The sequence below is a fragment of the Lontra canadensis genome, unplaced genomic scaffold (genome assembly GCF_010015895.1).
Source record: "Lontra canadensis isolate GAN:19392208 unplaced genomic scaffold, GSC_riverotter_1.0 scaffold4, whole genome shotgun sequence".
Taxonomy (NCBI): domain Eukaryota; kingdom Metazoa; phylum Chordata; class Mammalia; order Carnivora; family Mustelidae; genus Lontra; species Lontra canadensis.
Window position 1 is genome coordinate 42,428,550 of NW_022630998.1, and position 15,698 is coordinate 42,444,247.

General features: G+C 39.2%; 1 protein-coding gene and 1 pseudogene across 1 annotated transcript in view; one reads left to right on the plus strand and one right to left on the minus strand.

The window, feature by feature from the left end:
- MAST4 (microtubule associated serine/threonine kinase family member 4) overlaps nucleotides 1-15,698 on the minus strand; it is a 557,439-nt gene that overhangs the window by 40,035 nt on the left and 501,706 nt on the right. The window contains 4 exon segments of the mRNA XM_032849379.1: nucleotides 4,951-5,036; nucleotides 7,678-7,745; nucleotides 11,523-11,655; nucleotides 14,026-14,127. Coding sequence (XP_032705270.1) covers nucleotides 4,951-5,036; nucleotides 7,678-7,745; nucleotides 11,523-11,655; nucleotides 14,026-14,127 — 389 coding nt within the window.
- Nucleotides 1,306-1,478, plus strand: LOC116864012 (annotated as a pseudogene).

The window sequence follows — 15,698 nt, forward strand, 5'->3', positions numbered from 1 at the left end:
GCCAACACTTTCTGCACAGGCTAGCAGTCTTCTTCAGGATGTCAAATGCTGGGGCTCTCACCAGCTGGGGTTTATTCCTACACCTGTTTTTCTGATGAGGCTTGATATCAGGATTAACTAATTTAAACAAATATTTAAACCAATGAAACAGGAGTATAAAAAGGAAAAACTTCGTTGTTTATTAAAAAAAAAATGGAATGCTTTGGAAAGTACTGATAGATATGTTAAATGTGAGTTACTAAATAAAAATCCTATTGATTTAGTATGGGTCAGAAGGTTTTCAAAAGTGGGAAAAATAATACAGTCTAGATTCCTACATGCAGATTGCTTCAAGTTCCTGCTTCATATTTAAAGTAGCAAAAAGTAGAAAACAAAAACAATGTATTAGAAAGATGGTTTATTGGGGCTCCTGGGTGGCTCAGTGGGTTAAAGCCTCTGCCTTCGGCTCAGGTCATGATCCCAGGGTCCTGGGATCGAGCCCCACATTGGGCTCTGTGCTGGGTATGGAGCCTGCTTCCTCCCCTCTCTCTCTCTGCCTGCCTATCTGCTTACTTGTGATCTCTGCCTGTCAAATAAATAAATAAAGTCTTTAAAAAAAAAAAAAAGATGGTTTATATAGGCTGTCCTCAAAAGGCCTTATATCAGAGAACTACTAAAATTATATACACACACACACACACGTGTGTGTGTGTGTGTGTGTGTGTGTGTGTATGATTATCATTTCTTTTTTGAAGAGAGAGAGTACATGAGTGGTGGGTGGGAGGGATGGAGAGGGAGAGAGAGAAGCCCAAGCAGGCTCCATGCCCAGCACAGAGCAGGACATGGGGTTGGATCTTACAACCTATAGATTGTCACCTGAGCCAAAATCAAGAGTCGGATGCTTAACTGACTGAGCCACCCAGGCACCTCTGAATTTATATATATTTAGAGTATACTGAAATGTTTAATTTCAGGATGCATCTGAAATTAAAAGTATGTTTAAAGTATACACATCTTTTTTTTTTAATGATTTCCGACTCTGACCAATTTAACCAACCAACTACTACTTCTTTCTGGATCAAAGACTTTTACACTATTTTTCTTTTTCCAAATACTGACTGGATACAATCAAGATCCCCCAAAAACCTTGAGCTTCCCCTAATCAGATGTTGGACGGTGGACAGACAGATACAAAGGGAGCACAGAAAATAACCTGACTTACTCAGAAACAGAAGACAAACACTGGGGAGCAATTATTGTTACGAAGAGGAATTTCTGAAACAGGGAATTTACCTTTTAAAATGAAATTTAGAATTTGAAATGTTAAGCTTTGCGCAGTGGCAGTATCGTAGCCAATGAGGTTTATCCGAGGCGTGATTATTGCTAATAGAATTTGAAATGTTGAAAAAAACCAGTATCTTTACATAAGTGCTTGCCTACTACCGAGAGTCAACTGGAATACAGCTCATGTTCTCTCTCTTTGAATATTTCACACCGAGTAGATGTTGCACTGAGGACCCTCCAGACATGATACTAGGAACCTCACTTGTAGACTGTCATAGGGCTGCCATGGGATTTTCAATCAACTATCAGTGTTTCTTACATAGAAAACTGCTCAGCAGTATGTCTGAGAATAACAGGAAGTGGGGAAGGAAGAACAGCCTTCCGCCATTTAATGAAAGAACAAAGGAGAAAGAGGCTTCAGGCCCAGTTTGACTGGCATCCGGACTAGGTTTCCCAGGAGCACTGTGAATGAGGAAGGACCCATACCTTTACTCTCAGACTTGCAATTTATAAAACTTCATGACTTTTTGCTTTGCCTTACTAGGATGTGCTTAACATCATCAGTCAATGCCTAGGGAAATTTACCTACACCCACAGAAATTAATCCTATAGGTAGCTTGAGATATCACTGCCCAGGGATGTTCATATCTTGATCAAGTTGCAAAAGTCAACTAGGCTTCTTAATTAGAATCTGCTGTAGCTACTTATCTCTTTGTTTTATGTTCTTGTTTTTACAGTTCTTTACTGCCTTAGGAATAGTCTTCTTAATGCTGAAATCTGGTTGTTGAGCAGTAATTGTCCTCTCTCGTGTACACCCTCCTTCCTCTCCTGAAAGCTGATGTTCCAAATTGACTTAATTCAGCAGAGAGAGGGTGAGAGGGATTGAAACAAAGAGAAAGACGGAAGCTGGCTGACGGACAAGACATCTAACACTGCTAAGCACAGCCACACACCATCCAAGGTTATAAAACTGGGCTGAACTGACTCAGCCCCTCATTTCTCTGCAGTTTGGCCTGAAAGAAAGGCTGCTTCTGTCTCTTTTCCTACACTGATCTGCCTGGTAAATAGTAGAACCCAAGGGCGGGGGATGATGCACGGAGCCCGGTACCTGTCCTCTCTCAGTCAAGCTTTTTTTCACCCCAGGCAGAAGTGAGGAGTGGGAGGGTAGAGAGAAATGGAATCAAAAGCTGATGGGCTCTAGGACAGAATGAATCGGTCCTCTCCGGAGTGTGTCTCATGCGTATAAAATAATGCGTAAACCCGAAAGCCCAGGACATGAATCTGTGCGAGCAAATCTGTACATGCGAACAAGAGTGAACGTGTTAGAGGAAAGGCTGTAGGGAGAGAGCTGTGGCCACCAACCTACGCACATGCGTCTGTGGCATAAATGACCCCATCTTTTGAGGCGTCAAAGAGAACGATGTACAGCAAAGCTAGAAACCAAAAGCAAAGTGGGACGGAAATGTTGTGCCTTTCAAATTTAATTTTTTTTTAATCAAGTCAATTTTACTCTTTCACTCTGAAAACATCCAAAGCTGTTGTTTAAAAGTCCAGGTGGAATCAAGAAAAGACGGCTCCAAGTTGCAACAGCAGCATCGGAGAAGGGAGGAACACTGCTTGGAATCAGCACACCTGTGACCAGCCGTGCCTCTGAGCCCCTGTTTCCCCACGTCTAGGCGGAAATAACATCAACAGCACACGGGGCTCTCGCGAGAAGGAAGCATATATAAAGCAGCGCTCAGTGGAGGAGACTGGACGATATCAAATTAGCAGACTGGGTTTACAACATGAACTGTCACTAAGTATGATGTTGAGAAAACCCTGATGTGTTATTTAGCTCCTTCTAATGACAGCGTTAGTTTCCAGCACAGGCGATTTTCACCAAGTCTCAGAATCAGGGTCACTCGAAGCCACCAAGGTGAGGGGCGGACTTTAACACAAACGCCAAGGAAACCTCCAACAGCCTCAGTTCATCCACCCAGAGAAGCATCCCTGCGTTCAGCCAGGTTCCGTAAGCCTGCCGTCAGCATCCTGACTGGGTAGACCAATGGGTTTAGGGCCATTCGGATTTTAAATTAAAAAGAATTAAAACGAAGGGGAAATCTGTCAGAAATGTAATGGGAGATTAAATCTGAGGAGAGCAAAAGAGGGAAAGAAGTTTTGGCTGCTGGGCAGAAGTTCCCGCAGGCAGCTTGTCAGCCCATTAATGACTTGGCCTGCATCCGGGCTGTTTACCGATTCACAGCTTGTTTAACTTCTTGTATATTCCCAACCAGTCCCTGAAGTGTGATATACCTCATCTACGAGACAGCGCTTTAATTGCACTACAAATGAGTTTACTCAACCAATTAGAACTCCAAATACTGCTAAGATATATGCCCAAATTTGATAAAAGTGGTGCTTCACAGATCATCTTATTCTAGAATTCCACTGTCAATAAAATCTATCAGTGCTCCAACCCAGAGACCCATTAAATCAAAGACCCGTTTTTTTCCCCTAATGAAGGAAGAAATCCTCGGAGGATCTCAAGAACCAACAGGAACTACAACCAAGTAAGAAACAAACAAAACTCACAAATGATTGTATGCTAAATCAATTTTCTTAGGGGATAATGTTTCCACGAGGCCCTTGAATGAAAGACAATGTTGTGAAAATAGGACATCAGAAAACATTTACATGCCACATCAAGAAATATACCATTTGATATAATCCTGGAAATAAATCAGCGAAGCACAGAAAGGACTCACAACTATTTAAGTTCTTCACAAAGTTAATGGTGTGGAAAATATTGGAGACAAAAAAAAGTCATAAGGAGAAACATCCCTTGTGGCATAACAAAAATCACTTTATCTCATCTGCTCATCTGTGTGATAAATGGCAATAAATGTCTATGGGATTGTTTATTGCTCTCCATATACAGATGGAATTGAGATTAATACTTAATTAAACTAGAGCTCTTGGGCTGTCTAAAACGGATCAGGACACGGGATGTGTATTAATTACCCTTCCTAACTGTTTCTTAGTAATTCAGCAGGATCTCGTCACCACTGACCCTTCCTACTCCCTGAGAGGAAAACCCTGTGTCTCTAAATATGAAGCAAGAAGGGGGCATCGCTTATGTGACCAGATTAGAACACGGACTTCAGCTGAAAAGCAAAACATAATGCTGGTATAATATAAAGACTGAGGGAAATATACTGCTTTAAATTTTCAAGCAGTCTTCTCATTTAAGTACTTCTCTCACCAGACTGACTGGCGGTCAGAGAGGAAGTACCAGCTAACTCTTAAGTAGTGATGCTATATATGAATTTACATGTTTTCAGAGATATAGATTATATATATATATCCAGATAGAAATGTGTGTATGCATATATACGACCGAGAATCAGGTATTTCTGCACCCAAAGGGCACAATAAAGGAAGCAGAAACAGGTATATATAAAAATTTACCTTTACTTTATAAAGTCTCCTCCATACCTCTAAAATAACTCCAGGTCACTTGATAGGCTTTCTTGATGGAGTATCTAAATGAAAAACGATTTGGGCTGCATATTATACCCACCAGTGGAGGAGCAATGAACTGAAAACTCAAGTCCCTAATGACGTCTATTTGGCCTAGGATAAATGCGAAGACTATATTACTCAGGTGTGTTAAAATACAATAGAGAGCTTTCTTGAATTACTCACCCGTAGGCTCCATTGCTAATCAATTTAATCGTTTCAAAATCACTTTCCCGAGGTTTCCTTTGAAGTTTCAGGGAAGCATTAGAGCTCTTGGAAACAAAATAAGGAAGTTAGGAGAGTTGAGAATTCAAGAAAATGGTTTTAATAGTACCACAAATAACATTCGCATTCTATGCTCTGGTGTTGAATCTATTGAAGGGCAATATTCGAGCCAAAGGAAGCTGGCACACAGCTTTCAAGTTGAGTTCTGCAGGGCGGTGCTGAGAGACTGCCTGTCATGACGGAGCCTCAGTCTAGTTTAAGTGAACCCCCATTTCTGGGAGACGAAGGCACCAAGTTTTTGAAAATTTCTAATTTGGAGGCACCAGGGTGGTTCAGTTGGTTAAGCCTCTGCCTTCAGCTAAGGTCATGATCTCAGGGTCCTGGGACCGAGCCCCAAATTGGGCTCCCTGCTCAGTGGGGAGCCTGCTTCCCTCCCTCTGTCCCTCTCCCTGCTCATACTCTTTCTCTCTCACTCAAAAAAATAAATAAAATCTTTTAAAAAAATTTCCAACTTGAATTTACCTCTGTAAACTATTCAAGCTAGCCTCATCCCAATCTTTTCAAGTTTTGAGATTAAGTCCAAAACATCAAACCCTAACTCTAATTTCAGTCAGAACAGAAAGGGGCCACCGTGGCTCTACATGGAAGGACAGCTGGTGCAGCATTTCTGTCCCTGATCAGAGGATGTCTGTTCTTCGTGGCAACCCTTCTTATTTGGAAAAGGTAGTCAGCAACAATGAGGCAATGCGTGCCTCTCCTGACTTCTACATCATTAGTCTTACCATGGTTTAGATATCTATTCTCAAAAAGACATTTCTTTAAAAAGTTGAGTTCAAAGGGTAATAATAAGTAAAATGGGTTTGTTTGTTTGTTTGTTTTGGAAATATACTTTCATACTCCACATATCTTAGGATTGAGAGGATGAGCATGGACAGCCTCTTTGCTCCTTCTGCAGAGCCCCCAGAGTTCTTTCCTGTAATTGTGGAAGAAACCCCATGAGTCTGAGGTGTTTGTCACCCTCCCCCACTGGATGCTGTCATCAGTTGACACACTGTCCCATTTATTGAAGGAAGACCTGGGTACCCAGCTTCCCACCTTCCTCTATGCTTCTCTCACTATCCTGGATGACTTCAGGGGCCATGCAGTGGCCTCTGGGCTTCTTTGTTGCTTAACCAAACCACTCTTCTTCTTCTCTATTTCACCTAGGTTTCTGGCCATGGGCCCTGGGGTCTAGTCATCACTGCTAACGCCCTATCTCAGAGGACATAATTCAAGACTGGAACCACTCACTTGTCCCACCATTCCACTCTGATGGGGCTCTGAAGCTTTGGACTCAAAGATCCTGTCCAAGGCCCACCTGTCTCATTAACTCTTCCCCACCCAGGGGACCTCATTCATGCCCACGGATGACTCCTACCTCATTCAGAACTCCACCAAAAACCCTCCAAGTGCCGGGAGATCCCACACCATGTATACGGATGCTAGTGTGATGGCTCTTCTTGAATGTCCCCCAAAAACTTAAGTCTACACTTATTCAAAATTATAATATTATAATTTTATTTTTATTATTATTATATTATTATATTCAAAATTATAATTATATAATATATATAATGTAATATAAAATTCAAAATTATAATAATTAGGATAAAGTTAACAAAACAACTATCATTTATTTAGCATGTAGTAATGTTGCTGATCTAACCATTTCACATAAATTATCTCATTTATTATTTTGTCACCTTTTATATTTATTTTACAGAAGAGGAAACTGAGGCACAGAGAAGATGCCCACAGTTAGTGAGAGATGCACCCAGCTTTCAAATCCAGGCCATCTTACTCTAGAGCCTTAGCCCCCAAGCTACACAGCTGCCTCTCTTTCCTGACCACCCCCAACTTGCTTCAGCCTGGTTCCCCTTCTGGTGTTCACAATTAGGGACAATGGCACCAATATCCCAGAACACTTCCTTGGGCCACTGCCAAGCCTCTTGAGTGGCTTCTCCATGGTCACCCCTATCTGCCCCTCCTCGCCCCATCTGTGATCTATACTGCCGTTGTAAGATTGTTTTTAAGCTGTAACTCTGACTGGGTCATCTTCCTGTCCATCTGTCCCCACCCCACAAACACATACATTTCTTCCCAAGTTCAATAGCTTCCCACCATTCTTTGAAAGAAAAGATTTGACAAAGATGAACAGTAAGGACCTCTATGTCTGGTTTTTGCTCGCAGCTCTCCAGTCTCTATGATCTCCTTGCCCTTACCCTCAGATGCACTCTGATCCCTTGTGACAGTCTTTGTGCAGGTTGTGCCCTGGGCCTGGAATGTTCCCTCCATGCGCTTCTCACCCTAGTAACTTCTCATGCCACAGCTCCTGGGCCATTTCCTCAGGAGGTCTTTTTGGATTGGGAAGACTGAGGTCACTCTCTGTCAATGTTATGTTTTAGTAGCACAGGGCCCTTTTTCTTTGTACATCTTCTTCGAGTTTATCATTTTTATTTTTTGTGTATGGTTTCTTTTTATTAATCTCTTTCTCTTTGGAAAGAGGGGCTAAAATTATATGCTTACTGCCTTGCACATAGAAGCACAACACATGTTTATGAGAGAAATAAAGTTATTGACACACTGCAAATCTCCAGAAGCTGATAAACAGAAAAACCAACACCATATATCATTGAGAAAGATACTTACACTCACTGATTCATCTGTTTCTGGTGTTTCTGCTGTCCCACTATCATAGTTTCCCAACTGAGCCATTTCTAAATTAAAAAAACAAAACAAAACAAGGTTTAAGAGAATAGGACAATTTCAACTAGACAAGAAGTAACTTCTTCAATACTAAAAAAAAAAAAAAAAATTACTCTATACTTCAATGTACGCATGGGAAAATCTTAAATCAAAAATGGCAAGACCTGATAACTGACATTCTGGAAATTGTTCAGGACATGCCCTTCCCTGGAACCCCATTTCTCACGAACACCTAGATCCTAAGTACTTCAGAGCTGGGCCTCTGCTTGAGCTAGCAGGACTGATTGGCCAACACAAACTTAGGGTTGGGGGGCAGGGGTGTGTATGTAATAACTGTTCTTATCATCGGGTTCTCAAGAGAGGCACGTCTTCCCAGGCTCAGACAGGCATCGAAGTCGCACTGACTCCAGCTCAGAGATGATCCTCAACTTGAGGTTGAATATTCCTCATTCTGTTTCTTTGCAGCCACTGAGCGATATCCCCTGCCTAGTATATGAAGAATTTGCAATAGTAGTAGTTGTTGAGAGGGGCTGGACAACAAAAAGACTCAGCACACCACCATGATCAGCACATCCTAGGGACCTTTCACCCACAGGCTTTCCCCTCTGTAAAATGGGAACAACGTATTCATGTCTGAGAGTTTCTTGTAAGTATGATACAGGATATTCCTGTAGGGCTCTTAGCACATCGACTAACAAAAGTGAAGTGTTCACTTAATATTGATGCTTATTTACGATTATTAGTTACATCCTGTAAGTTAGTCAATCCTGGGCTGGATGCCACATGCCTGACACCAGCTTAAGTACTATCCTGGTGGTCTAGTTAAGAGACAAAACCAAAATAAAATTAAAAAAAAAAAAAAAAAAGAAAAAAGAAAAAGAAAACGGCATTTAACTTCTCAGTCTACAATGGAATGCATCTCTGAGTCTATATAAGTAAACGAAGAAACCTAATTCATTTAATTGTTCATTTTAATTTTTATTTTTAAAGAAAAAAAAAGTGTTTAATTAAAAAGAACATGAAGGATTTCTCTCCAAAATGCTGACGGGGAGTTAGTTATCTCTGAGTGGTAAGATCATAGGTACTTACATTTTCTAATTTTTCAAAATTGAACATGTATACTAAATTATATATATAGTAACTTATGCAAAAGTTATAGTTTTTAGTTACCTATTTTTGTATGCATCTAAAAGTAGTCCTTAGACTCTCATTTCATGTATTCATATTCTTAGCAATATCATTATCCTTTTTGGGAGAGATTACCCATAAAAGACATGAAACAAAACAACACTGGAGTGTTGTCTTCGGATAAAAACCAACAAACTCCAGAATCTAAAATAACTGAAGACTGACACTAACTTTCCTAATTTACCAGTAGGGGAAATTCAAAAATAAAAATGAGCTCAGTACAAACCAGGTGATTTCTTAGTGTCATTCAAGCGATGTCAACTTCCTGTATGATGGGCACTTTAGATTGGGGACTGGGAGGTGGGCGCAAATGTATTCACTCTCAGGGACTCTTGAGGATAAGATGGATTTTAATATCTTTTAAACAAAAGAGCAACAGTACCTAAAATTTATTACGCATTACTGCATCTTGGGGAGAGAGATGAACTCCTATAATCCTAAAAACAACTCTACAAATAGGTCCCATTTCCCTGGTTTTATGGAAAGAATACTGAGGCACAAAGGCTCATCAGCTGCAGGGTCAAGGTCATGGCCCACAGGGCTGGGGCCAGGGTGCAGACCTGAGCTTTTCCACTCCCCACCCTTACCCCCCAACCTTCAAAGCTCAGGCTGTAGGTCTGTTAGTGTAAATGTTGACAAGAAGGGGTAATAAATGTAGATGGGAGTCTAAATTATGGCATGTTAAGGGGTAACAAAGAGATAAAAAATCACCGTCAGATCGGAATCAAGAATATGGAAGCATCAAGAGTTAAAAACACGGGGCACCTGGGTGGCTCAGTGGTTTAAGCCTCTGCCTTCAGCTCAGGTCATGATCTCAGGGTCCTGGGATCGAGCCCCGCATCAGGCTCTCTGCTTAGCAGGGAGCCTGCTTCCTCCTCTCTCTCTCTGCCTGCCTCTCTGCCTACTTGTGATCTCTGTCAAATAAATAAATAAAATATTTAAAAAAAAAAAAAAAAGAGTTAAAAACACGACTCCCAGCGATAAATTTGTATCACTAAACTCAAAACTTGTCCAAGATCACCATTAAGATTTTTTTTTTAGAGTCTCTAGAAAGGCACATAAATGGGCCTCAGATGATTCACCTACCAAAGTTCAGCCCACAGTGATCTTTACTGCCGGGTTAAGAAAACTGCAAAGAGCCCACTCGCGCTACAGTTCAAGGGCTGAACCAACCTCAACTCTGCCAGCGTGAACAGTCACTCTAATATACTTTGACAGCCTCCCCACTCCAATTATTTTCTTAAAAAAAAAAACAAATTAAAAGATGGCTGTTTTAAATAGGATTTCTGCTAAATAACTACTATCTGGGAAATACATATTATTTGCAAGCAGTGAGTAGTAATGGAATGGAACCAGGAGTCAGCTTTTGAAGCAGGAAGCTAAGGTATCGTTTTGCAATGCCTGAAGAGATTTTTAAAACTCATCTAAATACCATTAAACATCTGCCCTTTTTATTTCATTGATTTAAACCATTTCTGAAGACTCATGATTCAAAAAGGTAAAGATGGTAATTTAAAAGCCATGGGGAAAAAATCTCTCCCCAGGGAACTTTTCAGGAAAAGCAGCCACCAGCCTCTGATAAGTGATGAATCTGATGTGGTACTGCTTTCAGGACAATATAAATTTATCTGGCATTATCTCCCAGGAATGCATGCATCATTTCACTGGAAGCAAAGATCCGATGGCCGTAAGAGCAAACAAAGCGGGGGAAACAGGAGAGCAGCAGGTTCCTGGGCTTTAGATGGGAAAATATCTGTGCCAACAGTTACCATCATTACAAACAATTTAGCAAGATAAACGCTGTTTGCAAATTCAATTTTAAGAACCAGGAAGATGATTTCGAATGAAGGGGTCTTTGATTGCTTTTGACTCTTTCTAGGCGGTATGTAACAAGTGTTTTAAAGGCTAATCCAAATAACAGAGAGCAGGAAAGGGTTGGGGGCAGAGGAGTAGTTTACTGGTATTAGATTTTTAAAAAACCACTAACAAGGTGCTTAGTCTTCTGTGTATTTAATAACATTAGACCTGTAAGCTTTCAGAAACATTTTCCCCCACTGGCCTTCCTGTATATTACCATTATTCACAATTTTTTGTTACATGCAAAAATCTACCTACCACCACTGTGCCTCGTCTAAATCTATTATCAGTTGCATTACTCCCCAATTACTTTAAATGTCACTTTTAAATTAATTATAATTAATTTCTTTAGCAACATCTTCAAAATTAAAAGTACACTTGAGAAGAACCCTACTGAGCTTCGCAAGAGAAAAAATACTCAGAGAAGGCTGTAATCTGAACCCTCTCAGGATGCTGTGGTATTGTCAGGCTGACAGACCTCTGGGATTTCAAGGGCTTAGCCCCACACTCTAGGTGGAACACAAAATGGGTCAGGTTCACCCGCTCTTTGGGACTCAACGTAGTGAGTTGTGAACCCTATAGTGAAGGGCTGCTTTCTTTCTTCAAAGCACAACTGGTTCCCCAAATTTGTACTTTTCAACAGACGAAGCTAAATCATGTGGAAAAAGTAAAGACTTGCTAAGCTCTTGTCTGAAGTCGTAGTGCACAGTCAAGTGAAAGGTCAGCCCAACCAAGGTACGTACCTTCCAAAGGATCCTTATTGAGCCCCAGCTGGCTAATGATGTACCTGGGAATGTCGGTTTTAATACCCTGTCCTTCTTTTGCATGGCCTTCTGCTGCTTCCAATAGGTAGTAAAATTCTTCAGGATCAAATTCCTAGCAGAAGACAAACACAGATGTATACTTATTTGAGCCAAAATTCTCTGAGGTTTTATTACATAAATTCCTCTCACAATCAAATTTGCTCAATATACACATTTGTGGGTTATTTATGCAGGAAGGAAGCAAATGACTTTTTAAAAAGTACGCAATTCTTATTTCATATTTGAAGGCTTTCATATTCTAAGGCAATGCATGCATGTCCTTGGTAACTCATAGAGGAACCACTTCCAATTTCCTTAAAATGCAACCTTGAAGATATCCTACTGCTATCTTATTGAAAATGAACATGTCTAAAATTCAAATAATGCTTTTTTTAGTAAAATTTTTAAATCCAAAATCTCATCCAGAAGATTCAGTTTCTCTCTTTGCATAAACAGCCTCAAAAGGAATAATGCTAGAATCCATATTCTCAAAGGTTTTACAGGAAACTCCATTATTAGAAAAGGGTACAAAAGTATTTTTTTTTAAATATCAAAATTACCACTTTTTATCAGTACGTTCTAAAATTAATATTCATGGTATGTGAAGATTAAGAAAGAAAAAATTACAAAACTAATGCTATTACCTGTGTCTATTTTTAAAATTTGGTAGCACATTTTGCCTATGTATTTTATTCTCTTTGGTTGCTACTTCTAGGATGTAATAAAAATCTTTAGAGTTCTATCACTCTAAATCTATGTCATGGGTTTACTTGTTGTATACAATTATGTTTGCAGATTTAAACCACAGAGGCTATTTTTAGTTAAATTTCCTAGATTTTATCCCCTCAAGATGTTTCCCATTTTGATTAATATCCCAACTAGACAACTTTAGAATATCAGCATTTCACCTAAGAATCACTCAAGGGTTTCTAAAGGCCATGTAAAAAAAAAAATCTCACTGCAAATGGAGGAAAGTCAAAACCAACATATACACTCAGTGCCCTTTTTAGAAACCTACAATGACACAAAGCGCAGGCCTGAAACAGCAGGCCTAAGACCACTGGTTGGAAACCAATCCCTCAAACTCTGAAGCTCCAGTTTCATTTGAGCTTTAATAGTGCTGAGAACAGTAACATTTTCAATTCTACTCTTAAGTTCACCTGTTTCTATCCCTGAAAGGTTATACTTTTACTTTTTCACTTCTGGTGAGGAGGGATTACTGAAAAAAATTCATTTCCTCTTTTAAGGCAAAATCTTCTATTAGCATATCTGTGGCTGTCCAGAGAAACAAGTTTTAATGCTAAATGCGATTTTTCCCCCAAATGAAACAAATACAGGAAGTACAAACATGTGGTGCATAATTCAAAAAAAGTACAATGGGAGACGTAGTACAAAATGAGACTTCCTTTTGCCTACATTTGCCAGTCACACGGTTCTCCCAGAGTATTTGTTCCCCTTTATCCTTCCAGAGACAATGCCAAATGGTGCTTTTGAATCTGTGGCTCTAAGGGTCCTGGCCACTGATGGAAACACCTACTCCACCATGCCCCTCCCTGTTTCCTTAAGATTTCCCTTCTCACATGACTCGCCGTGCATTGGTATATATTTATGGGGCTTGTGAACATTTCACTATTATAAAAAGCTATGCATGCTAATCAAAATAAGGTCAAAACCCTAGCAATACCACCCTATATGTATATGTGTGAATGTATAATTCTGAAAAGCCATACTGCATGGAGTGTTACCAATACTTTAATGGCTAGCAGAACTTAAAAGTGAGTGCTGATACTATGTTAAGCCCCTTAAAACTAGTCTTATCTTCAAAGCTTCATATTTGTTCACAGTGTGGACTGAAATTTTAGCCAAAATTACATGAAAGAAAAATTGTAAAGTAGGAAAATGACCAAGGACAATATAATGGACAAAATGAACTCATCTCTCAAAGTTTCTCTTCTTCCAGTCTATATGGGACGCTACTATACTCTCCCAAGTGGGTTGCTGCCGAGCATCTGTTTCTAACGTGCCGCATTTTAAGAACAAATACCAGTAACTGCAGGTTATGATAAACCCTCTCTCTGATTTCCCTCTCTCTGCATCTTGCCAACTCCAAAAAAGTGAGGCCCAGCAGGTGTTTTAAATGAGCTGTCACACAGTAATGGTGCTGAGATAAGATTAAGCCCATTAGTTCACGATGATATTTCCACTTCGAACAGAATGTGATATGATTATCATTCAATACAGCACAAGTCCTAGAATTTTTACTTAAAACCAGAAAACAAAATCACATGGGGATGTGCTCATAAACATTCACAAGTTGTAGCTCCTGTGGACTCTTTCCATTTAACTCTGGTCTTTGAAGCCAAATGAAACTGGAGGTTTCTGATGGTCACTGCTTTCCCACAATTAACAATAAATAATGGAGTTCCCTCTAGGGGCAACTTACCAGGCACTCCAATAACCGAGCTGGGCGGGCAATAACAATTAGGATCTTTCGAACTAGTTGTTTAATAAATGCCAATTCTCCACTTTCTGAACGATCATGAGCCTGTGAGAAAGCAACGAAAAGAAAGGTGAGACAGGGTTGCTCTACTAAATGGAAAAGGAAATCAGCCAAGTACATTAACCAGATAATTGCAAATATTTGAAAATTAAGTGATTTAGAAAATACTTTTCAAGGATTGATAAGCAAACATTATCGCTTCACAAATGGACACCATTAAACTTCTTTATCTACAAAATGGCTCTATTAGCTAAATTTCATCTGTAAAACTTTGATTTATTCTGTGTTAAAAATCAAACATCGAAACTCTCAATGTGAACCATGAATGATGGAGAGATTAACAGATTATGACACATTAAGGCCATGGTACACGTGGAGTGAGGGGCAGATAAGGAGACTTGATTTATCAGATGTCGCAAAATGAAGTATGAAATGGCTAATATAGTGAAGGTCTGCTTTTGTTATTGTTGGCATTTAACATATTTATGTTATGAAATAGATTTTACATGTGTACCACAATTAGCCTATAAATTCACTACGTTATAATGTGTAAGAAGTGTGCATTGCTTACTTCAAATGTTAGGGGGATAACATTTATACTCAGACACACACATATGAATTTGGTTTCATATATTGAATAAATAATACCTAGGCACTCAACTCAGTAAAATTTAACTGACTTTCCATCTTTTTAAATTTTATGTTACATGCTGCCTCATCAAGCACAAAAAATATTCTGAGAATAAAACTCAGTTTGAATCATTTAAATTTTCAATGATATTTTCTTGAAGAAATGCGGTAAATCAGTATCAAGGCAGTCATAAAACCAAAGTTGTACAAGTTTAAACATGTAAACTTTTATGCCAACTCACTTTAAGGCTGTCATAATTTTTAAATTGTCATGATTTACTTTCCTCTAAGGACTAAAAAAACACACATCGAGAAGATGCTGGTACAATAGAACATAATTTCACAGACATACTAATAAATATTTAAAATCATTCTTGAAGGTGCTTTATTCTAAGAACCAACCCTCTCATGAAAAGAAGTGGCAGACTAAATCTGTGAAAAATTATTAAACTTAGTGGTAACAGGTCTATGAATTTTAAGCCATCAAATCAAAGGCAACTTTCCAAAATGTAGGTATGGGAAACATATATAGGTTAAAGCAAAAGAGCCAACATTTCAAAGAAAAAAACACAGGGGAAAATGACCGCTGGTGAATAATTGTGGAACAGAATGCGTTTAAAAAAAACCAACTTGTAGCAACAACTACAGGTCTTAGCAATCAGTTGGGATGTTAAGACATGTATAAGGAGTTATACGTAATATTTAAACTGCCTTAGGTTTTCTTTCCAATTTTTGTTTTACACCAAAGAGAGACTTTGGAAGAGATAACGAATGCCAAGAAGCATGGTTATATGCCTTCTTTATAGCTTCTTCTTAATCAAAACTAAACAGAAAATCTTACAGATGAAACAAAAAAGCCACCTAACTTCGTGATTGACAATGTGGGCTACATACAGAATTTCCTCTTACCGTACTAATTACTGCTTTACAAATTCAGGAATATAAAGAAAATTTAAAAAGCCTGAATGAGTTTTGCTGAACTCTTC